The sequence below is a fragment of the Panthera uncia genome, chromosome D1 (assembly GCF_023721935.1).
Source record: "Panthera uncia isolate 11264 chromosome D1, Puncia_PCG_1.0, whole genome shotgun sequence".
NCBI classification, from domain to species: domain Eukaryota; kingdom Metazoa; phylum Chordata; class Mammalia; order Carnivora; family Felidae; genus Panthera; species Panthera uncia.
This window is the reverse complement of record NC_064808.1, coordinates 35,760,192-35,787,934: the sequence shown is the minus strand read 5'-3', so window position 1 is coordinate 35,787,934 and position 27,743 is coordinate 35,760,192. Positions and strand designations below refer to the sequence as shown.

Below are 27,743 nucleotides of genomic sequence, written 5' to 3'. Positions count from 1 at the left end.
ACACCACGATGGTTAGTACTCAGACCCAACAGGAGACAAACCAGTCTTTTAAAAAAGGGATCAGTGTAAAATTAAAATCATTAACTATTTACAAAACCCAATTCTATAGATGAGATAAATCGAATTGAAGAAAATATGTCATTAAATAGTACTGGTAATGTAGTAATGAGCATGTTACATTTTTGGCTTTCGTATCCCTAATGTATAATGTCTTGAATCTTTTTTCCCCTAAAATTTTTTTTAAAACAATATAAACTTCCCAGAAAGATAATCCAAACATACATATATAAGTATTTTCACTTGAGGGGAAAAACAACCGAAAATTCACACACACACACACACACACACACACACAAATGATACAGCAAACTCAATGTAATGTGAAGTGAAACTATATTATGACTGTGCCTTTAAGTTTTTTTTAGAGTCAAAACCTTCAGCTTGCCAATTGTTAAAATGCTAACATTTTCCTGCCAGGAAAAAACACCAGGGATGCCCCAGCTTTCCCTCTTTGTAACACTGGGAGGTCAGTAAACAGGTTTTTCTGGTTAACAAAAAAAACCAAACCAAACAAAACAAAACAAAACAAAAAACAAAAAAACAAGCTCATTGCTATCATTTGTGTTATGTGTATTAAAGACTAATGCTAACGCAGGTTCTAATTGACTTGGTAGATTTTCCTTAAAGGAAACAATAGTGAACTTTAGAAGTCCTATTTGGATCTGAAATGGATATTCAAGGAAGAGAAACTTAATATTTTCAATGTCTTATGTCCTCCAAGACTGAGAAAATGAAGTTAAAATTTATTGTAAAATACTACAAACATATGGAAAATATAGAGTAACTTCCTTATCAGATCTTAGGATTTTGACATATTTGCTTCATTTAAAAAATATAACAAAACATTACAAATACAGTGGAAATTTTCTGTGAAAACAGGTCTAAAAGATATATAACATTTTCTTTTCTGATGAGAAAACTACTGTATAATAGGTAATGAAAATATATAAAAAATAAAATGTAATAAAAATCATAAATAATTTAATCACACCGAGACCCTATTGTTAATATGGTGGTAAATGTCCACGTAGTCCTATATATGCTACATGGAATTTTATTTTGGAAAAATTTTTTTTAAACATAAAATCTGAAAGACTTTTATAATTGTTTTGAAAGATGTACATTTCCTATGATGTTACCTTTTCAAAAACAGTAAAAACAACCCAGCGAGACCAGTTTTCCACCTACAGATATCATGTGCCCATTCAAATAAGCCTCTCCCTATAGATCATCTAATAGTAGAACAAGATTTCCCTTGGGGGGGGTGGGTACGGGGATAGAGTCCTGTCTGTCTGTTTGTCATCACAGTCATGGGCAGGACTAGAGTAGAGGAACTGAGGTATGTGGAGACTGCTCCTCTAGAGAGAAGAGCTCCTGGCTATGCCCCCTGGCAAATTTCTCAATGAAAAACCCACAGCAGTGATTTTGCCTCTCCATTTTGTGCTTTAAACAAAAGCAGCAACACCCTTGGTCAGAATACAGATACTTGGTCCCTTTCTGGTCAAATTTCAAGTATTCCTGTTTTCCTCCTCATTGAGAGACAAAGCCAGGGGAGTCAAGGGGAGAGAAAGGACTCTTGCATCATTTTTTCCTTTGTCGTTGTCTTAAAGGGCTATTGCACATTGTGGGCAGGAAAATTTGGTCACCTCCATGGAGGGCTTTGGGGTGAGGAAGCCAAGGAGGAATCCTTACAAAATCTGTGGTGTTTTTAGATGAGAACATACTTACTACACGGATAAAAATGCATCGGGGACAAATTCATTTTACCTTTAAACAGTCCAAGACATGGTCTTGCAGTAATCCGGATAATTACAAATGTGGAATTGCTAAGGGTTATTTTTTATCTTGCATATATGGACTGGTGAGGAACCTAGTCAAGTACTTAACAGGAGAAACAACAGAATTTTGACCAAAGACATAACCAAAGATGGCCAGATTTACCAAAGAATATTTGGTCAACGTTATGTTTTTCATGGCCGATATTGTCTTCACAAAGGCTATCCTTTCTGTCTAGGGGCAATATTATTTAAACCTATTTAAAAATTTTCCCTCTCCTGCTCCTGTCCTCTTGATCTTCCAATGCTGATTTGGTTCTTTACAGAGCACTTATTGCCAGCGGTCATACAGGTATTTTACTTATCTGTTTTCTCCATTAAAATGTAAGCTCCATGACAGCAGGCTGTTGTGTCCATGTAGTTCTTCCTGCTATATCCCTAGCATTTCAAGAGTGCCTGGCCCATGACAGACACTTGTTGAATAAAAGTGTTTGGGATTAAAAATTTTTTTAAAGGCAGTATGGTATAGTGGTTAAGATACAGGTTCTAAGCACAAACCATGTGGGTTTAGACTCCTGAATGTACTATTTAATAACTGAATGACATAAAACATTATTCAACAACTCTGAGCTTCAGCTTATATTTCTGTAAAAGGGGATTAATCAAACTACTTACCTGATATGAGTATCATGACCGCTAAGTAAGAGAATCCGTGTAATGTTCTTAGAAGTGCCTGGCCCGCGGTAATTGTTGGCTGTTACCATTTATTATTAATAACGTCCTGACTTCAGAAGAAAATGAAAGAATAAATAATGTCTTATGGCCATTCAGTATTATTCGTGTTTAAATCTGTCTTAAGCACCTTTAAAATTATTTTTCCATACACATTATTTACAGCTAAAGTTATTGTTCACTGAAAATGCCTTACATCTCATTTGAAGGACTCTCTTAAAAGAGCTTTTCGGCCAATGGTATAGACAGTGCTAGTAATTCAGCGCATTCAGTCTTTGAATTCTAGTCAGGCATTATAAATACACTTAGAGAAATCCATTTAAGTTTGAGGGTAGACTTCTCTGTTGATAGTTACAATTTATTTCCCCCTACGCCTATCCTTTATTTAAATAGTGTCTGATTCTGGTGCAACACTGTCTTTTCAGGTATTTCCTGGGTTTCTAGCCTGACTTTTGCTAAGGAAAAAAAAAAAAGCTCTTTATTTGAATTAAGAGATTGAACAGTGGACTTTGGCTAACAGAAAGAGCCCATAGTAAAGCAGAATAAGGGTCATCTAATCCAATCTTCTCATTTAGAGACCAGGAAAGGAAACAGAGAATCAGGGATCACAAGATCACCAAGAGTTTGGGACTAAAACTCAGGTGTCCAGGAATGCATGACCTCAGTCTATCTTTACACTGAAATTTAACATCTCTGCCTGATACCTTGTGCTTCACCACAAAGTTCACTTTCAGCAGCAAGCTGAGCCATCTGCTCTCTCAGTGAGTGCCTACAATCTATCATGCCCCAAATCCAGGACAGAAATCCAAGAATTAGAAGGAGAAGTCTTTAGCAAGCCCAAGGGATCCTTAGATTTTGGTGGTAGGAAAAACATACTGTATTTGTGTGTGTGTGTGTGTGTGTGTGTGTGTGTACAGACTCCCGAATCCATATGAATGATTCTGTTCTTTTCTTTGCCAAAGACAAAACCCAAACTTGGTAACGACTTAAACAAATGACTTGTGATAGTCTATAGGAAAAAGCAGTATTTAAAACTTTTTCTCCCTACCTAGCCCTTTGGCAGTGTGGGCTCCTGCAAGATTATAGAGGTTTGAGCATGACTGGGGGTGGGGGGAGAGGTGGGGTACTTTAGACCTTTTGTCTGCAAAAAAGAAGGGATTTTTCCTTGGGATTTTGACTGATACAACTTAATTCATACCAAAAGAGAGACTGGTTTATACTGAAAAAATCTACAAATTCAAATGCATGGATTTTAAAACTGTTACCTAATGTTGAATTTGCAATTATAAAAATGAAATCTGGTATACTTTAGGTAAATATTCTGACTGACCTGATTCTGAAAAATTCTCATGTGTGAGGGATTTTCAGAAAAAGAGGAGTGAAGATATTTTAAACTCAACATCTTCATGTTTTAAGCCCAGAAAGGAACAATTTACAGGTGTTATTCTTTTTCTTTCACAGAAATAAAACACTGAACATGTACTTTATTTACTGGAATAAGCATTGGAAATGAATTCTTAAGCATCATTACCAAGCACATATACAAACGTTCTCTGTCTACCTATCATCCATTACCATTTTTTCTTCTCTACTTACCTGTCCATTGCTACCTCTATTGCAAGCAGGGGTTCATGAACCCTTCCAGTGAGAAACATTTGCAAATTCCTTTTGTGTAAGAAAATAATTCAGACTGTGAACATAAAGCTGCTGCAAGAAACCACCATCCTACTGCGGTGGAAATGGTTTATCATCATCCAGTCCTTTAGGGCCAGAGGTGACTCTATTTCACTCATTTAGCAGCCTATCAAGCATCTCACCACCTTCTTATTGTGGGTTCTCTAGGTTATGTGTCTGGGACAACACGGAAGAGACCTTCCTTTTTCTGACAAAAGAAAATACCCTTTGCACAAGACAAATAGATGGATTGAGAGGGGGAGGGGTCCCTAAGGGCTTGCACGTGGTTTGCTGGCTTGAGCTTCTCTTTCCTTCTATTCTCTCCTCTCACCCTTTCTAGCTCTGGCTTCCCCTGCTGCTGCCACATGCAACCTACTGCAGTGCAGAGGCAGCCTCTAGAGGGGAGGGACGTGATTTTGAGGGAGGAGAGAGTCAGGTGGGCAGCTGGTAGAATGATTCTCCCGCTGCCATATGCCACTGTTGGGGCTGTCTCATTTCTCTGTCATGAGTGATGAAGTCATTTTTACAACTTAATGATGTACCAAGGGACCCAGAGGGCTGGCTTGTGCTTGTGTATTCCTTTTTAAATATGGGACCGGGGCATCAGATGTGACAAAGGGAGGCGCCTGAGCCCTGATTTGATTATATTAAATAGATTAAACAGCCTGAATCAGTCTATTCTTACAGACCCTCTAGGAAAGGATTAGTGCCACACCTGGGGTGAGGAACACTAGTTCCCTGTTAAGGGACAAGCCACTGCCCAAATGGAAATGGATTGATTGATTCCGGGAAAATGGATAGCATCTGTAGGAGTGACAGGTCACCAGTGTTCCTGTCATCTCTTCCAGGAAAATCCTTGTGGGGTGGGCTTGGTAGGTGAGGGTGTTTGTGGCTGGGGGGCAGAGAGAATAATATGACTGAGGATTTCACAGCTAACTCACTCTGGACCACACTGAATGTTAATCATCAGACAGCGGGTGATGCACGTTTTCAGCAAATGCATTTGCTTTTCCAAACATTTCTGTATCGGGGTACTATATGCTTTTAAATTTGGGGAATCTGTTTAGTAATGCAGAGCCTCCTACCACACATACATACACACATGTATGTGCTCACAGGTGCACACACATGTATGCACACACACCAGTGTTCTTAAAATTATTCTGTGTAAGAGAATATGATCATTTCACACTGGAAGACAAAGAAATGTGTGTGTGTGTGTGTGTGTGTGTGTGTGTGTGTTGTAACAAGTAGAGGAAAAACAAGTAGAAATTAGGTTTTAACTTGAAAATAGACAAATTAAATTCATTTTAGTGTGTCATTTGCTGCAGGAGAAATGGTGAGGAAAACAACAATTTTAAGTAGCTTTCAAGTAGTTTATCATTTTTAAAAGCAATCTTTTTTTTAATGTTTATTTATTTTTGAAAGAGAGAGACAGAGAGAGAGGCAGAGCACGAGTGGGGGAGGAGCAGAGAGAAAGGGAGACGCAGAATGCCAAACAGGCTCCAGGCTCTGAGCTGTCAGCACAGAGCCCAATGCGGGGCTCCAACTCACAAACCATGAGATTATGACCTGAGCCGAAGCTGGACGCTCAACCGACTGAGCTACCCAGACGCCCCTAAAAACAATCTTAATAAGCAAATGGCCCTTATTTTATTTCACAGAGCTTATAAAGATGTTCTGTGAGAAATGGAGAGCACCCATCAGTTTCTAATCCTGTTCTTAAGGCATTGAAATGTTCAGATTTTTCATTTCTTTGCCTTTTTTTTCTTGGCCCAGTTACTGACACCCATCTCTGACTTATATTCACACTTGAGTGGGTTTTTCAGGTAGGACTTTGTCCATTATAAGGAGAAGGACTTTAGGCAAAATGAAATATGCTAGTTGAGATTCAACCTACTGTTTGGAATTGAAAGTTCGGCAATACTTATCTACTTAATAACTCTATGGCTTGATTATTTGTTAAGTGAAATAAATGGTTTAGTTTGTTGCAGAAAATTTTTTTGTAATTTGCCAGAATTTTCAATGATGATTTAGTTTTTAGGTGTAGTACTGACATGAATATATTGCCTGAGATTACATATATTGATATAGATACTACATGATATTCTATAGAACCTAGATTTATAATTCAGAAAGTAAAATAATATATTAAACATGGAAAATGTTTATTTGGGGAAATTTATTTCTATAAATTGTTTTTTTGATGTGAAGTATAATATTTATTTGCCTATACATTATTCACCTTTACTTGGAATAAGTGGTGCATCAGACCTTAAGTGAATTTCTTGACTGACATGGATTATAAAGCAAACAACAAAACAAAACAAACCTGACAATATAAATCAGAAGTCAGCTTACTTTTACAAATGTGTAATTGGTTACCTATATTGAATAGAGTCTTACATTTCTATTCTGTAATCGCCATTCGTTAAAACATTCTCAAATAAACTACGTTACTATTTGATGTCATTAAATTTAGCACTTAACCTATTGAGAAACATTGAAAATGTCCCTGAAAAAACCCACAATGAAATTTCAAAAGACAAAAAAAAATTGTAAAAATGAACCTGGAAAGCAGCATAGGCCTACTGAGGTCAAGCAGTAACACGATCGCTTAATTTATATGATGGAGTAGAGGACAGCCTTCTCCTTCCCTGTAAAGAGAGTCTAGAAATCTAGCTTTTAGAATAATGTGGGGAAAAATAAAACCAGCCCAACTGAAAGGAAATATGGAAGAGACACTCTAACCATGTACAATGGACAGGTCTGAGTGAATATCAGAAAAGCTTTTCCATCAATGTGAAGTAGATCATTCAGGGATAAAGTTTCAACCTCTCCCTAAATAGTACATTTGTATTGGGGTAGGAAGAGAGAGGATATGAGTTATTAATTGTTTTTGTAATTGCCTTAGTTCCCCATTTCAGGAGGCAGATGAAATTGAAATTGAATAGAATACTAAATACATGTGTCACTAAACTTTTTATATACATGATCTTTCTTCCTCATAGAGACTCTGGAAGGCAGACATTCTTAACACTTGTTTTACTGGTGAGAGAACTGAACACAGTATAGCTATTATTTCCTCAAATATTACTAGCTGGTAAGAGGAAGAGCTGGGGTATCAACCCCAGTATGTCTAATTTCAAAGGATGTGCTTCTTTTCTAAACACATTTCTCCTGTTAAATACCTTTGCCTTGTGTTCCTTAAAACATTTTTTTAACAGTGTCTTAAAAAATTTCACTGTATTACTTAGTGCTGGGCTAGGTCCATAGGAAAGAACATGGCTGTGGAATAATTTACAGCTTTTTTTTTTTTTTTTTTTTTTTTTTTGCATGAGTTTGGTTTTTACACAAGTCTTCTAATCAGAGGGTAAATCTGGAAAGCCTATTATGGTGGAAACTGCTTTCAGGGCAGCAGTACTATGAGATGCAATTATGTGTCAAAGTTGAAACCAGTGCTAGAGATCATGAAACTCACATGAGTATTACGTGTATAGATTTCCTTCTGTTGAGATACCAAAAATATATTCAATGCTTATGTTTGTTCTTGGAACATCAAGCCAAACAAACCAATGATTATCAAGCACCATACAATATACACAACTATATTAAATATTGAAAAATGGTAGGATTCTTCAAGAGGACAATATGTCATCTCTGAAACATCACCATCTAATTTAGTTATGAAAGCAGAGCTTTAGAAAGAGTGGTTTCAAAGGCTGATGAGGATGCTGTAATAAACAAAGTATAATGGCAGTTGGTTTCAGGAGATTCTACAGTGTCGTTTAGAAGACTTAAGGATGAGGCCAGGCTGGGCCACATACTTGAACTCAGCAACTATCTCAAGTGAGGATTTATCCACAGGAATACTCTAAATTCTAGTCCATAGCTGCCATCCTACAGTTATTCTGTGAGAGTAACTCAGCTTCCTAGGATTATTAAGATACCAAGAACAGCAGTTCATTCCTACTAAAAGCTCAAGAACATACAAATGGTCAATTGATTGAAAAGGATATTGGGATAACAAAGGTTCAAAGAAGAATCTGTTATCACACACATCTCAGGAAGGGAAGTTATCATTGCCTTCTCTTTACAGTCTTTCTACAAAAGTAACTGAATGGTTATTTCTTAAGAGCATGTCATCTACAAAGCATTCTGCTAGCATCATAGGGGTTGAAGAAGTGAGATAAGGACCCTGACTGTGTTCTCCAAGAGACACAAATAATGCAGGGGGTAAGGGAACATGTGATCTCTTGAGTTAAGTCTTATAAAAGCAATCTACAGTGCTTGAGAAATATCTGAGAGGAGATTAGCTGAAAAAAGAGGTGTGTGTGTGTGTGTGTGTGTGTGTGTGTGTGTGTGTTGGGTGGTTACTAGGGATAGGGTGGAGGGATACTAAGACAGGTATAATTCATTTAGACAATGCTGTACATTAAAAAAATGTTTTGTTTCCTGACAGATATTTTAGATGCTCTACTGAGGCACAGACTGAGCGGCTGATGCAGTTCAATCAATTCTGTATGTCTTCAGAAGGGGAGAGGGAATTTTCAGTATATGTCTTCATACACTTTAAGCTGCTAGAATTTCAAGATGACACGGAACAACTCTGGGTCCGTTGTTATAGAAATAATACTATTTAACTAGGGCAAAAACATTCTGGAAAAAAAAGGCAAAGAATAACAATTCTCTGGAAACTCTATTGAATGTTGGGAAATTCCTGTGTAATGATAGATGATATTTATAAACCATACACACGCTATGAACCAGGCACTGTCCTCTTTCATAATTGACTTATCTAATCTCCATGATAGTCCTTTGAAGTGTGAAAACTTATTATTTCCATTTTACAAATGGAAAAAGTAAGGCTTAGAGAATTTAAGTAATAACTTGTCCAAAGTTATAACTAGAAAGAAATTAGAGTTGGAATTTGAAATCACACACCGTAACTGCAGCTTTTATTCTCAGTATTATGTTGTGCTGTTTTTATGTCCCCAAGAAAAATATGGCAGCTGCTCAGTCAATTTGGTCAGTGAGGGCAGTCAAAATTAGGCCAGAGAACCTCACTTTTGGTCTTGACCCACCATCAAATTACAATTTATATTTTGTAAGTGATATCATTTCTATCAGCAGATGTTTCCATTCCATTCTTGCCACTCCCCTCTATCGTCAAAGGCAACCCCCCCTTTTCTACTTATGTCTACCTCTGTCCATTTTAGGCCTGTCCCCCCACCTCTGCCCCAGATGTGTCCTTTTTGTGATGTCTTCAGGGAATAGCTAGCATAGTCCTGCTAAACCAAAGATTCTCAAGACAGGAAAAGTAACATCAGCATCACCTGGGAACTAGTTAGAAATGCAAATTCTCAGGACCCGCATATACCTACTGAACCAGAAGCTGTGGCACCCAGCAATCTGTGTTTTAACAAGCCATCTAAGGTGATGATCATGAATGATGAAATCTGAAAATCACTATTTTATACTCTGGAACTTGTATTCCATACTTACTTCTATTTCTTCCATTTCTCTGTTAAAACCTAGACTTTGCTCATAGGAAGACAAAACCCTCTCTAAATAAGCTTCTCAATTTAATGACTTTGGAAAATAGGACAGGAGTAGAATCCTTTTTTCCTCCTCACTGCTGCTATCATCCATTATTCAGCAAGTTTTTGTCCTTCAAAGTTGTTGTTATTTTATCTGGTGCTGCCAGAACAGTGTAAGTATTAGTTATGCTGCTGTTAGAGTACGTAGAACTTAGCAGTTAAGTATCTAGGATCTACAACCAGACTGAGTAAATATAAACCATAATTCTCCGCTTATATCTATGTGACTGTAGCAAGTTATTTAAATTCACTTGCACGTAGTTATTCTATTGTGAAATAAGGATAACGGTGGCAGCTTTCTGATATTATTGTTAGCTTAAAATGAGAATCTGGAACACTGACTGACATACACTAACAATTCAATAACCATTGGCTATTTATTATTATTTCTACTTGACTGACTCATATTTATGGATTTATTATTATGTTCCAGGCACCAGCCTAAGCCTTTTAAGTGCATTATTTTTAGTCTGACAGCAGTCCTATGACATGTAATTTATTAATAGTTCTTTGTACGTTTCTTAACACCCCTTAAATGCTTATGATATGCCAGACATTCTTCTGGGTGCTTTACTTGTAATAATACATAGGTTCTGTTAATGTCCCCATTTTGTAGACCAGGAATGAAGCATAGTTAGTTAAGTAAACAGCTCAAGATCACTAAGTAATAAATGACAGAAATAAACCTCAAACCCAGGCCTTAGAATCTGTGCTCTTGACCGTTACACAGCTCTGCCCTTTTTTATAGACAAGGAATCAGACACCAATAGAAGTTACATAACTTTCCAGTTACATAGTTATTAAATGACAAAGCTGGAGTCATAAAAATTCCTGTACCATGTTTATGTCACTATTTCTCCTATCACCATTAGTGACTTTGGCACGTTGCTCCTCTGCAATCCATCATCTTGCCTAAATTTACATGGATCCTGATCACGTTATGTCTCCCTGGCCTTAACAATCCCTTGCCCCTTAATTCTGATCAGCTTTTGTGTTTACTGCACTTTAAGGGCTTGATCATCAATTATCTTCTCTAATCACTCTAAGCTACATTATGTCCAAGATGTCATGGACTTACAGACTCTGCTCTTCCCCTCCTTGTTCAATCTGCATTTCCTCACACCCTCTGTACTAATTCCTTGCTCATAATCTCACCCTTGATGTTCTTACTTCTCTTACTCAGCCTATAGGGTACCACCATGTCCAGCCATTTTAAATAGTTTCTAGTTTCTGATATATAATGAAATCTCTTCCATGTTTTTGAACCTTTGCTGATCCATTTCCTCTTTTTGGAATTTCTCCCTCCTCCTCCACCTTCTTCCTCTTCTTCTTCCTCTCCTTCTCCTTTTCCTTGTCCTTTCTCCCTTCTTCCTTTTTCCTTCTTCCTTCTTCCTTCAACAATTCATCTTCCAAGGCCCAACCTGAGAGTATCCCTACGAAGGGCTTGCTTCTTGGTCACCCCAGCTGGAATGGTATTTTCCTTCTTTTGCTTTTCATTTGTACACCTGTTATGAACTTTGGCTTAAGCTGTCTCTTGCTACTTGTCTCGTTCTTTCTCTTACTACACCAAGGGCCATTCTTATATTTTCTCCTGAGTGCATAGTAGCACCATATTGGTGAAAGAGCATTGCTTTTCATGTCAGAGAGCCCTAGATTCCAATCTCCACTCTACTGCTTGCTTTTATCTTACACAATTCTTGTCTCCATTTTCCTATTTGTAAAATGAGAAGAAAGTGTGACTCAGAGAGGTAAGGATTACATGAATTAATGTAGGTGGAGAGTATAGTAATTGTTCTGTAAGGTTTAGCTTCCTTTCCCTCCTCAGCACAGTACCCTACTCTAAATACAGTCTCACAAAGAATTGGAGTGTGAATGCATAAATGAATGTTGAGTGAAGTGGCTGCTTTAATTTTGGCTGTGTGTAGCACAGGAAGAGAAGGTGTGAAAGCTTCTCATACTGGGCAAGAATTTTGATAGATTTGTAAGTACTTGGATATTGATTTGGATAACAACTATATAAAATTTTAAAAAGAAGATGAGGTTCTGAAAAGTCTGATGGATTTCATTTTTAAATAGAAAAAAAGTCAATGTGTTTTCATGATCCAATAGCAACTATAATGAAAAAGGGATAGTTAAAAGAATCTGGGAACTTGCAAGTGGGAAGCATTTAAACATGCCACATGATTATATTATTACAAACACTCTTCAGGGTGAGAGTGAGAAGTAAACTTTGAAAATGATCTATTGGTGTTTTATTTCAGGAATAGTAGAGTGAGTTCAAGTAGGTTTGTGAAGATTACTACTTAAATTTACAGTTAGAATCCTGAAACACATTACTGACTACATGTATGCATAATCAGATGAAAACCCTAGTGGTAAAACCTACTGGCTTTGGAATCAGACAGACTAGATTTGAACCAGGGTTCTTCTACTTGGAACTGATTAGTGACTTGTGCCAATGATCTCACTTATCTGAGGCTTAGTTTCGTCATCTCTAAAACGGGTATATTAATAATATCCATGTCATTGGGTTGTTAAGTGGCTATGGATTTTATGGCATGTGAAGTGTTAGCCTGGGGTTTAGCAAGGTGAAGAAGCATTTATTAGATTTAGGTCTAACTATAATGGATGCTTAATGAACAGTTCATAATTGATTCAGTTCTACTAGTGGGTGATTTTGTCCCCCAAGGGACATTTTGCAATTTTTGTAGACATTTTTGGTTGCTACAACTTGGGGACAAACGCTACTGCACCTAGTGCATAAAGGCCATGGGTGCTGCTAAACATGACACAATGCACAGACGGTGTCCCACAACAAAGAAGCATCCGTCCTGAAATATCAATAGTGTGGAGGTTGAGAAATCCTGAGCTATAGAATGGGTAAAAGTCATCTCTCCTGACATTTCTAGAGACAGCCATATTTTAAAACACTTCATGGGGCTCCTGAGTGGCTTGGTTGGTTGAGCGTCCAACTTCAGCTCAGGTCATGATCCCATGGTTTGTGGGTTCGAGCCCTGTGTCAGGCTCTGTGCTGACTGCTTGCTCAGAGCCTGGAGGCTGCTTCAGATTCCCTGTCTCCTTCTCTCTCTGTCCCTCCCCAGCTTGCGTTTCTGTCTCACTCTGTCTTTCAAAAATAAATAAATGTGAAAAAAAACACTTCAAATGGGGAGAAAGTGATGGTTGAAAGTTATATTCATAAAAAGTAAACTTCATGCATCATACTTTCAAAAAATTATTGGAAAAGAAGACACACATATTAGATAAGCCTGGATATATACCTTATGGTGGTTTTTGTTTGTTTGTTTGTTTGTTTGTTTGTTTTTTGGCAAACCTTAGCATGCAAAATTATCACCTGGATTTCTTATTAAAACACAGATTTTCAGGCTTCACTCCCAGCATAGTCTGATTTGGCAACTCTGGTGTGAAAAATCTGCATTTTTAATAAGCATTTTAATAATATGCATTTTTAAATCTGCAGCTGGTTCATGGACAACAGTTTGAAAGGATTCTTTTGAAGGGCTGAATGGGGTAGATGCATAACTCATACAAACACCTTCAAAAGTGCCGTCGCATTATGTATCTCTGGTTCTCATTATCCTTAAAGCCTGCAGCAGGGTCAGTCTCTTTAGTGTGGAGGATAATAAGCAAAGTGAGATACAGCTACAGGATACAGCAGAGTGAGTTTGGCAGGACCTAGACAGCCTACCCACATGACCAAGACTTCAGTGTCTTTTGCCCTTCCTGCCTTCATCCTGTTACACAGGTAAAACATTAATACTTCCAGAACAGTAGAAACATGTGCATCACACTGGCCTTTGGAAACAGACACCATTTACCACTAGGTCCAGGAAACATGCCCTATACCTTTTCTCTTGCTTCCTATCAGTCTTAAAGGAAGCCTCCAAAATGTCCTGGGGTTTGCACACAGCCACGTTCGGATTGCATTTTTAAGAGAGGTTGAAATTCTTTCAGCTGGAAGGTAATAATCAATGACAATACATTTTAAATCAATTTTTGTACCAATTTTGGACTCTTATTTTATAAAGGCAGGTCATTGGAATTTTGCATTTCTTTTCTGAAAAAATAAATCCATGTTTGGCAGAAGTTTAATGTCACTGGATGGGTGGCATTTTAATGAGAGTAATCATTTTTAGAAATAGAAAGTTCCTCTTTTGTGACAGACATTTAGGAAATAAGTCATTCTTTGACTCAAACCTAAAGATACCTATTCAGCAAACAGCAAAGAGGAAGAATGGAACAGGATATTTACCTCCTGAGAAGCCACTGAGGACAGGCAGATATTAGGTTACATGAAGTAAACAAAAGTATTTGACCTGATCTATGATTCATAGAAAAACAGCTGATCCACTTTAGCCTTTCATAAAGTCATTTCTCAAATTTCAGTAGCTGATTAATAATGACCAAGGTCCCTTTCAGAAACTCCAGGCTTTAACTCTTACACTTAAATGTGCCCCATGGAAGAATCAGAGCTTCTATGAGGCAACAATCTTCAATGAATTCAAGGCTCAGTGGTCGACTTGAGAAAACTTGCACAGGATGCACAAATTAGCTCATTAGAGATAGTGTGTTCCCATACTTCTCTGCAAGAGAATATTTCTAAAGCTACCCAGTTAAGGGAATATCTTTCTTACTTAGTATGAACATTGTGGAAGATATTTTGAAAACAAAGTGGAATTTTTCCTTATAGATAGATGAAGGTGTGAGTACCATAGCTAAAGCAATTCTTTTCTGACGTATTGTGTGTATGCACACAGCTAGAGGTGTGCCTCAGACACTATCCCCACTCACCCAAAAAAGAAAGAAAAAAATATGTATTAAGTAATAGTTACTTTCACTATAAATACATGTGCTGCTGGATCCGATCATGAGATTTCTTGGGGTATTTAAAATATAATTCTGTTCATAACATTTTTATGTATATGCAGCTTTTAAGAAAGTTGAAAATAGTTGTATAATGTGAGACATAAGCCCATTTAGGCATTTATGATTTTTTTGACAACTTTTCAGTGAATATCTACTATGTGTCAGGCACTGTGCTGTATTGGGGATATAACAGTATACCTGAAAAAAAAAAATCCTCTTGCCCGTAAGCAGCTGACATCGTAGACTGAGATATAAACCAAAAACATGTACAATGATTTGTCAAATATTTGCAATTTGTGCTTAGATCTATGAAGAAAATAAATACAAGTAAATATAACTGGATTTCTTGAGTCTTTCTTTTATTTCTTGTGCTTTAATAATATAACATTTCAAGATGGTCAAGGTCTTTATTTGTAGTGGCTAGTCAATCAAGTCCAGAACACATTTTATTCTTATTACCTTAAAATTGCTTTTAATTAACTTGACCTGAGATATTTAGATCTGCTAACTCCTTTTCTTTTTCAGGGTTTTTGGAGCTGCCATACTTCTTACCTCTACTCTGAATATGCTAATCCCATCGGCAGCCAGAGTGCATTATGGGTGTGTCATCTTTGTTAGGATATTGCAGGGACTTGTTGAGGTATGGAACCGCAGGATGACATCATCTTAAGGTTGGCATGTTAATCAGAACCAGCAGGCTATCTTTGTCTTGATCTACAAATAAACATTTTATAAGGTTGTGTCTACACAGTATGCTTAAAAATTGGAAAATTGGGCAATCAGATATTTTGTGTTTAAATAATGCTAAAGTACAACTGTGACTGCTCGTCTCCTCTTCTTGAGAATTGAGTGGTATTAAAGAAATGTTTAATGACTATTTAACTTAAAAAAATAAAAAGGACAAACACTTTTGTTAATGTGCTATGATAAGAATTTTTGAGTCCATCCTTTCCTGGTGATAACCTGAATTAATACATTTTGGGAGTTTTATACCAAGTTCCCGTTGGACTCGAATCATGATTTGAGTTTTCACTAAAACGTTTCATTGACTATATTCTTTGGGAATTCAGAATTCTCCTGAAGTATAGTGAGAGTAGGTAAATCAGATAAGTATTAAGGCCCTTCTCTCCAAAAAAGAAAGATAAACTTGATAGGATCAAAATAACACAAAATGGATAATTATTTTAAAGATCTTAAGTTCTAGATACTACTTTTAGGAAGTGTGAGCTTCAAGGATCTAAGCTTTACCTTCTTCTGTATGGATTCCTTATATTTGGGAATCAGTGTATTTAATGCCTCAAGAAAAGGCCTCCCACATTCCTCGAGCTGTTCAGAGTTGCAGATGAATGGAGTAATACCTGAGGGTTGGGGAGAATTTGGACAGGTCACTAAAAAGCCATGTCTTACTTGATCTGGGCTGAAAGTTTTTAAGGTGAAATTTCAGGGAATTAGCAAAGAGCTGTGAGTAGCAGCTTTCTCTAATACCTTGGGCCCATTTGAAAGAGATAGCCTCAGAGAAGGGAATGAGCTTATTTTTCAGTTACCCTGCATCCTAAATGGTGATATATATATCTTCCCCCATCACAGGGTGTCACCTACCCAGCATGTCATGGGATATGGAGCAAATGGGCTCCTCCTCTAGAGAGGAGTAGATTGGCAACCACCTCCTTTTGTGGTGAGTACCACATGCAGATGGAATTATGGTAGGTAAAAGTTTAGGAACAACTTGGATAAGAACCGAAAGTCGATAAAGCACATCTCTAAAACCATTTGGGGTGTGTGTGTGTGTGTGTGTGCATGAGGAAAGGTTTTTGACCACCAGTTCAATTTCTTTAATTCTTATCGGTCTCCTTAAATCCTCTATCTCTTCTGCATTTTGTATTTTTCTAGGAGTTGATGATCCATTTCATCTAAGTTTTCAAATATATTCATAAATAATTTTATCATAGTCTTTTTACTTTATTTTTTTATTATAGTCTTATTATTTTTATACCTTTTTTGTGTCTTAGGGAAGTAGGTCAGATACACTTGTGTAGTCCTGTATCACTGGCTGTGTATGTAGACATATATATGTATTTGTAGGTACAGGGGTACAAGTGTGCATGTACCTAAGTGTGCAAGTATGTGTTAGTGGGAGCCAACCAATAAACGTGAGATGAAGTCAGAATTTGTATTTATTTCACTTACCTTCCTCCCATTCTCCCTTCTACTTTAGGTTCATATGCTGGAGCTGTGATTGCAATGCCTTTAGCTGGCATTCTTGTACAGTATACTGGTTGGTCCTCAGTATTCTATGTCTATGGTATGTTGCATTTCTCTACAATAAAGTTATAAGAAATGTATGTAAACTAAAACAAAGTGATAGATCACTGAATAGACTCCTGCATTTACTCACGTTTCCCCCATTAATAATCCTTTGTTCATATTTTGGGAAGATCAAGGAAAATGTCTTATCTTTATGATTCTCCCTACCTTGGTATTTATTGTTTTTAAAAACAATTACATTGCTGGTGGCAACGTTGTGATGTATGACATATATTGTCCTTGAATATGAAAAAAAGTTAGCTCTTGATTCATAGCCAATTAAGAGGAAAGAGCTAGGCAGCACCCACTTTTCTTTCTTTGCTACTGCTTTCTTAGTTATTCTCCTGACCCTGCTTTTTCAAGGCTGAATAGGGGTAGAAAGCTGGAAAACAATAGTGGGGTTAATGCAGCAGTGCAGTTTTGTGATGAAATATTAACTGTCAGCTGCAGCAACAGACATTTTCGTCTTCATTATTCCAGAATTAAATGCGATGAAACCTTCAAATGGAAATAAAAAAGGACCCGAAACTCTAAGTCTGAAGTCCCTTTCTGTTCACTTTCTAACCAGAACCAGAAAGCTTACCCCTTCAAAGTACCCCTAATGTCTCTCTCTAGATTCTTTTTTTTTTTTGTAACAATCAGAAAAAGAGAAATATAAGAGAGCTGGATTCCAACTGATGTCACTGATTAATACCATCTTTGGATGTGGGCCGAGAATGTGAAATATTAATGAAGTCATGAGGTAGAACCGGACAGTATCTGGCTGCTTCCAAATTTGGCATGATCCATTTCCATTTCAGAATGTTCTCATCAGAGCAAATTCTTATATTTGCAGAATATTATTAAATATGCTTTATAGCAGGAGCTCTTATTCTGGTTCAAAAGCCATGGATGTGTTTTAGATTCATGAATGCCCAAAATTATAAGCCATACATGCATTTGTATATTTTTTCCTGGGGAGATATTTTTATCAGATTTTAATCCATATCTTTCATTAGATTTTCAAGAGTCCATAATTCTAAGAAATTTAAAGCACATGTGTATAGTTTAAAGCAAATGTAGTACAAGTTAGGATGGCCAGCCATTAAATCCTCTGATTTGTGCCTTCATTTAACCCATTACTTAATTGAAAATATGAGGTGACGGTAAAGGAAGAATATTAATTTCCACAAAGCACTCATGAAAATCAATCCCATTATGTAAGTTGTATCTCATTTAATATTTATCATTGAATGGCACAAAATTTAGATATTAGATACACTGAAAATATCACATTATAGCACTTGCCTACTGTGTGTAACAAAAATTAGGTCTTTGAGCCAGCCACACATTCACTATTAATAATTTAAAAATTAATAAGATATGAACTGAATAGTGGCTTACATTAAAACAGATGATGCATATATAGCAACTAGCTAAATGTCTGGCACTGCAGATGCATTCAGTTAGTGGTAATGATAATTACTACTGAATTACACGAGCTTTCATTTATTGAGTGCTTTTTTTGTGCCATCCACTGTGCTAGTTACTAGTTGCATTATCTCCTTTAACCCTTCTTTGCCACAGTCTTATAAAAAAAAAAAGAGTCATCTCATTTTATAGTGGAGGTTTACGGAGATTTCATCATTGATTAGAACATATATCTAATGAGTGACACAGCCAGGATTTGAATCTGGGAGACCCATATGCCACAACGACTACACTCTACCAAATGTTCACATACTATCTAACCCCCAGTTGTGTTCACTGTCATGTTTGGTAATGAAAAAAAAAAAGCATGGCATATCAAAATCTGTGGTATTAAGAAACAATTCTTAGAGATTGAACAAGCAGGAAAAAAGTATTAGAGAGATCAGGAGTATTTAGACTGTTACCCAAGGGATAAAGAACGGTAAGAGGCAAAAATAAATGACCATCCTCTGGGAAACCAGAATAAACCACTTGAAATTTTTTCTTTTATTAATTCCTTAGGTTTACATTGCACAATAAGGGCATGATTTAATAGTGAAAGTGCTAAAGAAAGGGATGGAGAAGAACTTGCAAACAGTTTATTGTATTTAACTTTCATCTGCCCAAAGAGTGATCCATAGGCAGCAGTGTGGTACTGAAAATGGCATGGTATAGAGTCATATAAAGTGTTAAATGTTACTACATTAATTAGAGAATTTTTTTAAATGAACGATAGCCACTTAGGCTAAAATAATCTAGATTTTATTTAATAGTCTGTTTACTAGACCTGGAGGTGCTAGTAGGAGAGTGAAAGGAGTATTTTTTTGTGTGTGGAAATACACTCACATATTCATATGGAAGGCAAATAAGAAAAGAACTCAACCTCTTTGAAGACAGGAATTTTGTCTTGTGCACCAAATACCTCTCACTTAGCAGAGTGCCTGGAATAGTAAGTGCTCAGTAAATGTTTGTTGGATGTATGAACATCTTCCAACCATGCCATTCAATAATTGTTCATTGTGAGTTTCCTGTGTATCACCGTTATTTAATAAAGAGATAAAACTACAGGACCAGCCTTCAGGAAGGTTGAAGTCTAGTGGCATAACACAAGCATAGATGGCTGAAGTCAGTTGGAGAAGCATAAACTCCAAATCACATTCTATAGAATGTGTCTGTCATGAGATTCCTATCATTTTATTCCAGCAAATGATGGTTAACTAAGGACATTTATGATAGATTTTTGCCTTTTTTCTTTTGAACTTTTGCTTGCAGGAAGCTTTGGAATGATCTGGTACATGTTTTGGCTTTTGGTGTCTTATGAGAGTCCTGCAAAGCATCCTACCATTACAGATGAAGAACGTAGGTACATTGAAGAAAGCATTGGAGAGAGTGCAAATCTTTTAGGTGCAATGGAAGTAAGAATTTTATTATGGTGTATATTCCTGTTCTTATTCCTCATCTCACCTCCCTTTGACCAACCAAACTACTTTCTGAGTCCCAATTCAACGAAACCAATTTGGTGTCAATCATGATTGTTTTCTTTCCTCCATCCATATTTTCTGAGTTAGGAATGGTCACTACTTCCTTTACCTATAACTTCTTTTTTTCTTTATCTTTTCTCAATCATCAAATTTTCCCTTGGCTGTAGCTAGGACTATAAACCTAAATAAGCTTTTATAAACAGTTCAATATGATCCATAATTTAAACAAATTCAACAAATATTTGTTAATTTCAGATCACAGGAAATGCCAGATCAGCTAACACAATCATGAAAAGGACTATTATTAGTGTATTGAATTGTCTAAATGTAGGTTTTACACATATCTATTTATGCTACATGTGGTTTAAGAAATCTTAAATTATTGGAATGTCAATAATAGCTGACATGAAAATATTCTTAGCATAATACAATCTTGCTATTGATAAAATCTTACAATTTTCAGGATTATTGTTATGAAGATAAAGTATTCATATAACATGAACCCCTTTCCTTATTCTGATTTGCTTTCTTGAATGGAATCTATGGAGACAGAAATGCATTCTGTGTCAATAATGCAAATATTTTAGTCCCCGTGACATCAATATATCATAAATATTAATTGGTAAATAGCCATCTGGTACTATTAAAAACTGGGGAACAAAACTCACGTATTTAGATAGGTGCAATAATTCAGCACCTGAACAGAAACTCAATTTCCTTATGCTGAGAGATAGAAGGCACCATGCATGGCTGAAGAACCAGGGTCTCTTAACATTATGCTTCTCTTTCTTTTAAAGGCTCCTCTCCTCATTTGAATTGTATTTTATTCCAGCAGATTCTCTACTTCATTTGTTAGAGAAGGCCTGTCTTTGACACCTCATCCTAGGTTCAAAGGTCTATCAGCCACTAGTGTTGAGGCCTTTAATGAATAGGAAAAATCCCATATTGGATATCATACAGAAGTGAAACTTCAGTACTTAAAAACAGTATTTTTATGGTAGTCCCATGAATGGGACAGACTGGCATTAGAACTTTCCCCTTCCTGTTTCCTTCTGTAAATGGCCTGATGGTTTCTAATGGTGGCTACTTAGGAAACAAGTGGTGATGTGGGGATAGCATGGGTGTTGGCAGTGCACTCTGGTGCCCACCAGCAGTGGTCGCTGTGCACAGAAGCTAAATATAGGCTGATCCATGGTGAGTTCAGAATTTAGCCTCAATTTCTACCCCAAAAATGATCTGATCGGCCTATATTTTCATTGTTTAATATACTTCTTTTACTTGCCAGTTCTTGAGAGATTGTGTGTCTAAATCAGACTTGTTTTTAAACAGTTAAAAATTTAGTCTAAGTGAAAACCAATTTCTGGAAATGACATTAAAAAGGGCAGCTAGTAGCTTGATAAAACAGCATAGATAATCTCAAACTCCGCATTTCCTTAACTTACTGCTTTTCTGAAAATAGTATTTACTTCTTATTGATGTTTTATACTTTCCTGAAGCTCCAAAAGAAAATTAAAAATGAGATTATATTCCAGGTATTGTACTTGGACTTTATTATTTTTAGCTTTTTATTGTGAACAAATTTAATATATAGCAAAGCAGAAAGAACAGCAACAGAAACATCCATGTCTCCACGGCATAGATGCAACAGTTGTTAACATCTTGCCTTATCTATTTCACTTTTCTTATTTCTGAATGATTTCAAAGTAAATGAGGTATTAAAACACTTGACCCACAAATACTTCATATGCCTCTCTAAAAAAATAAAAATACTCTTTCACAATTTAAGGGCTATTATTATACCTAAAACAATTAAAAATAATTCCCTGATAGTGCCTAATACCTAGATCGTATTCAAATTTCTAATACCCAGTCCCAATATGAATACCTGGTCTATATTCATATGCCCTGTGCAGCTATTTCTTTGGAATCTGCATCCAATTAAGGATCACACATTGCAGCTGACTGTATTGTCTTTTAAATCTTTTTTTTCCTTAAAAAATTAAATATAACATGTATACAGAAAAATGCATAAATCTTAAGCAAACAACTTGCTTAATTTTTGTAAACACACTTATGAAGCAAACAGCCAGGTCAGTAAGTACACTGTTATCAAAATGGTATAAGCCCTCCTACAACCCCTAACAATTTTTAAGGTATAAAATTAGATATATCTTACATTTGATGAAATATTTTACAACCTGAAGAAAAAAGTTCTTAGCAGAGATGTTCCAGGTCCGAATAATAGAAACACTTTCCCAGCAGGAAAAAGTTATTTACTTTTAATAATATTCTGAAGTTATTTCTCATACAAACATAATAGTACAATGCTGACATCCCTGTATTTGACAATTTTTATTACCTGTGAAATAAGCATATTTATCTGGCATTGTTTTCCCAGAGCATATTCAATTTTAAGAAATTCATCTATGATGTTGTCACTGGATATTTTTATTCAAAGCCACAGAATTCATATGTTATTAGGCTGTGTTTTTGTTTTTGTTTCTTTTTCTTTTTTGTCATATATATTTGTGATCACAAAATATAATTTCTTACTATATTACTTTTAAAGTGATCTTGAAAGGTTTAGTTAGAGTCACAATCAAGACTAGCAATTCTAAGGTTCTATATCCAGGAATAATTACCAAATCTGTGCAAAAAATGGTTGTCTCTTCTTTTACTAATTTGGTCGGTTCAAGGATCCCAACCTTGCGTTAAACAGAGTTATTTTAGGCTATTGTTTCTTCACCAAACTCTATTTTGACATTCAAAATAAGGTCATTGAGAAAGTGCTTGAGAATAGGAGAGATATTTTCAGGTCTGAAAATATTAGTCTTGAGGGGGAGAAGATAATTGCTTTATGTTTGGGCATATAGAGGATCTTTAGGAATATTAGGTATAATTTTTTAATGGTTATCATAAGAAAAACCAATCATGTTTAGGTTGTTAATTTTGAAATGTTTTCAATATCACAAATAACTAATTATCATGTGCCCATGGTGTGATGGGTGGCCACTTTAATCCAGCTGTATACCATATGAGTTTTACAGAACCTTGCACTTTAGCATCACAGAATTTATATTGAAATCCATTGTCTTTCAAGAGAATTTCTAGATCTGTAGTCGTATTATTGACTTTAGACAGGGTCTAGAATATTGCACTCTTAATTTTTCTTATTTTTCTTCTGACTATATTGGATTTTCAATGTTTTAGATAAGATATTTTGGATACTAACAAGGTCACTGATATGGCAATGATCTTTAGCTAAGTCATGATCTGTCATTGCAAAAAAACGTCTTAGCAACTAGGATTTGTGCTTTTGGAATTGTTTTCTATAAACATAGGATCTTACATATTCCTAAAATGTGAACTATCTAATCAGAAGAGGCTGATATCTTTTTTTTATTCCAATGATTATTCATGCAGCAAAGATTAATTAGACTTGGAATGAACTGTTCATTACCTCCTACTCATGCCCCAACATATACATCCTGAAAATGCAAAGCACTTATTATTCCCATTTAAGTTAGAACATATTTTAAATGGTCAGAATGGCTCTCTGTTTGGGATTTCAGAAATTCAAGACTCCATGGAGGAAATTTTTTACATCTATGCCTGTCTATGCAATAATTGTTGCAAACTTCTGCAGAAGCTGGACTTTTTACTTATTGCTTATTAGTCAGCCGGCATATTTTGAGGAAGTCTTTGGATTTGAAATCAGCAAGGTATGTAAAAATTATCCTGTTTAACTAGTGCATTATTTTTGTATTCAGCTGAATATTAAGTTTCTTTACCAACATTCTATCTTCTGAATTTTATAAGTTACTCATTTATGTGTCATCTATTTAACAAATAACTTCTGGGAAACAGACTAAGGTGTTTGAATGTCTGCTTCATTCAGCTGTCTGCTAGAAACTGCTCTTTGTTGATGGAAATACAGGCAAAATCAGCCTGGTCTCTGCCCTCATGGAGCTTATATCTCAGTTGGGGTGGGCAGCTCTGGAGCCTTTCCCCTATAAAGAAACATAACTTCCTTTAAGTCTCAGATCAGAGATAGTGTTACAGTGAACAAAAAATGCAATTGTATTTATACAATTACCAATCTCTTCTTCAATGCTTTCAAAAATCTGTCTGGCTCTCTTTTCCATGTAAAAGTTTATTTTGATTTGGTCCTGATTGATAGACAAATGGATAATGAAGATGTCATACATAACACACACGCATACATGCACACGTGCACACACAGTGGAATATTATGCGGCCACAAAAAGGATGAGATTGTGCCATTTGTGACAACATAGATGGACCTGGGGGTATTATATGAGATGAAATAAGTCAGACTTTGAGAAAGACAAATACCTTATGATTTCACTCATATGTGTAATCTAAAAAAAACCTAAATGAAGAAACAAACAAAAAGCAGAATCAGATGTGTAAATACAGAGAACAAATTGGGGGTTACCAGAAGGGTGGGGAATAAGGGATGGGCAAAATGAGTGAAGGGGAGCAGAAGATACAGGGTTCCAGTTATGGAATAAATAAGTCATTGGATTAAATGATGCAACGTAAGGAACACAGTCAATGATATTGTAATGCCATTGTGTGGTGACAGATGGTACCCACACTTGTGGTGAGTGTAGCAAAATATATAGACTTGTGGAAGCACTTTGTCATACACCTGAAATTAATGTAACATTGTGTGTTAACTACACTCAAGTAAAAGAAAAAAAATTTAAAAAATTCCTATAAACTTAAAAAAATCTGTCTGGCTAAAAGATTTGAGATAGCAAAAAAAAAAGCTGAAAACAATCTTATGTGCCATTTATTCAATTTATTCATTTAACAAGCTTTTGTTGAACATGAGATGTGTAGGATTCAGAGATAAAAACATGGTTCCTGTCCTCAAGAGTTCACAGCTTGGTGGTATAGACGAAAGCAATTAGTTACCAGTTACAGCACAGTATGCTAAATGCTACAGACATTCGTTCGTAGCTGTGAAAATGTAATCATTTTGAGACATTCCGTAAAGATAAAATGAAAATGAAAATACAACTTCATATTTATAAAAGGATTTGAAATTTACAAGGTCCTTTCATATTCATAAACAACCTTGTTTGGTTGACCAGCTGGATAAGGATCATCATTTCTATTGATGAGGAAACAAACTAGGGAAGGTATTTAAATTGCCTACGGCCAAGCTGGTAATATATGCCAGGATCGAGTTGAAGCCCTGATCCTTTAATTTATGTTTCATTTCCCTTTACTATGCTATTCAAATTCAGGTAGACCCTATGTTCATTTAAGCACTCAGCACAGTATCTGTTGAATACCATCTCTGCCAAGCCCTTTGCCGAGTACTGAATACACTTGTCTGTGCTGGCAATGGACTTGCCATTTCTCTTCATGTCATTACATACGTCCAGCTGGGCTCGCTATTCATATTATGTCTCTACTTGAAAGACTATCAGAGGCCTGGAATTGAAGAAAACCTGAGTTTAGGAGAAGCTATTCTAAGAGCTCTTTTGTAATCCCTGTTTCTAAGGAAACTGTTTCCTCCATTCCTGAGAAGAATGGCTGCTTTAGATAGGCCTCTTCTCTCTAGAGCTGATCAAACATTGCAGGGTAGCCTTTGGAAGCTCTGAGAGGTGTTATACTTCTCAACAAAGGCTGCTGGAGGTGTGAGTCCATTTTCATAATCTAGGACAAATATGACACTGAGACACTATTAATAAAGTCAGGTCTCATGGGGAAAAATTGAAGGAGCCAACTGATGTTAATGAAACTGTGTGGTCATTCTGGCCCTGTAGCTCCACTTAATTGAAAATGCTTGAGTAAAAGCAATGATATTTTGCAAAACCTAAATACAATAACCAGATGAGTTGATTTGATTCACTTACTATATTTTTAACTAAAATTGTAGGTAAATTCTACACACACACATTGGCTTGAAAATTTTCATTATACTGGCCTAAAATAAGTCACAGACTTCCTTGAAAAATGTGTAAAGGAGGTAGTAAAGTAAATAGAACATGGGTTTTGGATCCCGGCTGGCATGGCTCTGAATCCAAGCTGTACAATAAACAATTGATACATAACCTAGTGCTGATGTTTGAATGCTTGCCAGCCCCAATTTTCTCTTGTATGAATAATTCCATTAATATCCTCTTTCAGAACTCAGCAAAATGTAAGCAAACTAAAATATTTAAATGGAGAGGGCTCAGTTGGTTATGCTCTGGCTTTTGATTTCGGCTCAGGTTGTAATCCCATGGTTGGGGAGATCAAACTCCGTGTCAGACTCTGCTCACAGCATGGAGCCTGATTGGTATTCTCTCTCTTTCTCTCTCTCTCTCTCTCTCTCTCTCTCCCTCTCTTAAAATAAATAAATAAATAAATAAGTAAATAAGTAAATATTAAAATATATTTAAAAGGAGGATAATTTTCTCCAACCTTAGTTAAATTGAGTATCTTGCAGACTCAATGACAAGTATAATAGCTTAATCTTCAAGTAGACTGATTCAGGTAAAGCAGAAACATACACACACACACACATACACATACACACACACACATATGTATGTTGAAAATGGTATATCAAGGGAAGGCCAGTGCTTGGATTAACCAGTCCTTTGAGAGGTCAGGTTAAAAGAGATAACAAGTGACAGGAGACATTGATTCCTTTTGAGTTTCACATTTAGGGGCAGAGAAGAAGTGTTGAGTGGCTGCTCTTTGTTGCGTGGTAACCTGCCAATTTCTACAAGGACTGTGACACAGGTCGGGAGAGAGGAAATCCAGACTGTGAAGCACAAAGAGGAGAAGCACAAAGAGGAGGGTGCACAAAGTCTAATGACCTGGAGTTTCTATGAAGAACCAATCAGTTATAGTCTATATATACTGATAAAAAACTATATCTATATATAGATATAGCTATCTAAACTTTATCTATCTATCTATCTATCTATCAAGTATATGTATCTAACTATATTTAGATGTAAAAACATTTAGCCTTAAAATAATGAGCAAAGTACTGTGTGTTTATCATAAATAATGATACTCCCAAAAAGTCTTGATCATTCTGATAACATGTGATCGCAAATGATTAATTATGATAAGTCACCAAAAGCTGAGAAGATAGTTGAATAAGTTACACAGAGTTCTGCAACTTGGCCCTGATGAGGTCGCATACAGAATATATAAACATTGTCTAAGGAACTGGGAGATTCAGTACCTTCAAATATTAAGTCAGCGTGCTAAAATATTCTCAACTTCTGTCTCATTAACCTTGAGATTGTTAGCTTCTTGTACTTCCCACAGTGTTTTCCTGAAAGAATAAGTAATAATCATAGCTTTATTCTTTGTTTACCCAAAGGAATAAAATGCTTATTGAGTAGATAGTAAATAGCAAAGGGTGTTCAATTTGAGAACTTTTCAGATGTCTCAAACACTGGTCAAGATGCAGGCCAATTGTGTGGACTTCAGAAATGCAGGTCACTCTTAGGCTTTGTCTGCCTCTGAATATCAGACACATGACATACAATTCTACACAAATCCAGCATGGTGTATTTCAGCATGTTTTCTTGCCTGATGGTTTCTCTCTACACAGTGGTTGCTTTAAATATATCTACTGTAGTTAAGAATAAAGAACACTCTGCTTTTTTCAAGGTGCTATTCTGAAAAGCAATAATGTTTGCTTTAATGTCAATTTAGCTTATACTTTTACTTCGTTCACATTTGTGGAGCCTCTACTAAATGCCAGTTTTTTTTTTAATATGAAATTTATTGTCAAATTG

General features: G+C 36.1%; 1 protein-coding gene across 3 annotated transcripts in view; it reads left to right on the top strand.

Annotated features, from left to right (window-relative positions):
• Positions 1 to 27,743, top strand: part of SLC17A6 (solute carrier family 17 member 6) — a 40,179-nt gene that overhangs the window by 6,041 nt on the left and 6,395 nt on the right. Inside the window, exons 4-8 of one of the 3 annotated variants that reach the window (XM_049649232.1) lie at positions 15,251 to 15,365; positions 16,313 to 16,400; positions 16,941 to 17,027; positions 19,751 to 19,893; positions 23,532 to 23,681. In XM_049649232.1, the coding sequence (XP_049505189.1) occupies positions 15,251 to 15,365; positions 16,313 to 16,400; positions 16,941 to 17,027; positions 19,751 to 19,893; positions 23,532 to 23,681 (583 nt within the window). Of the gene's footprint in view, positions 1 to 15,250; positions 15,366 to 16,312; positions 16,401 to 16,940; positions 17,032 to 19,750; positions 19,894 to 23,531; positions 23,682 to 27,743 lie in introns of all 3 variants that reach the window. The other 2 variants (XM_049649235.1, XM_049649242.1) reach the window with 2 other exon arrangements.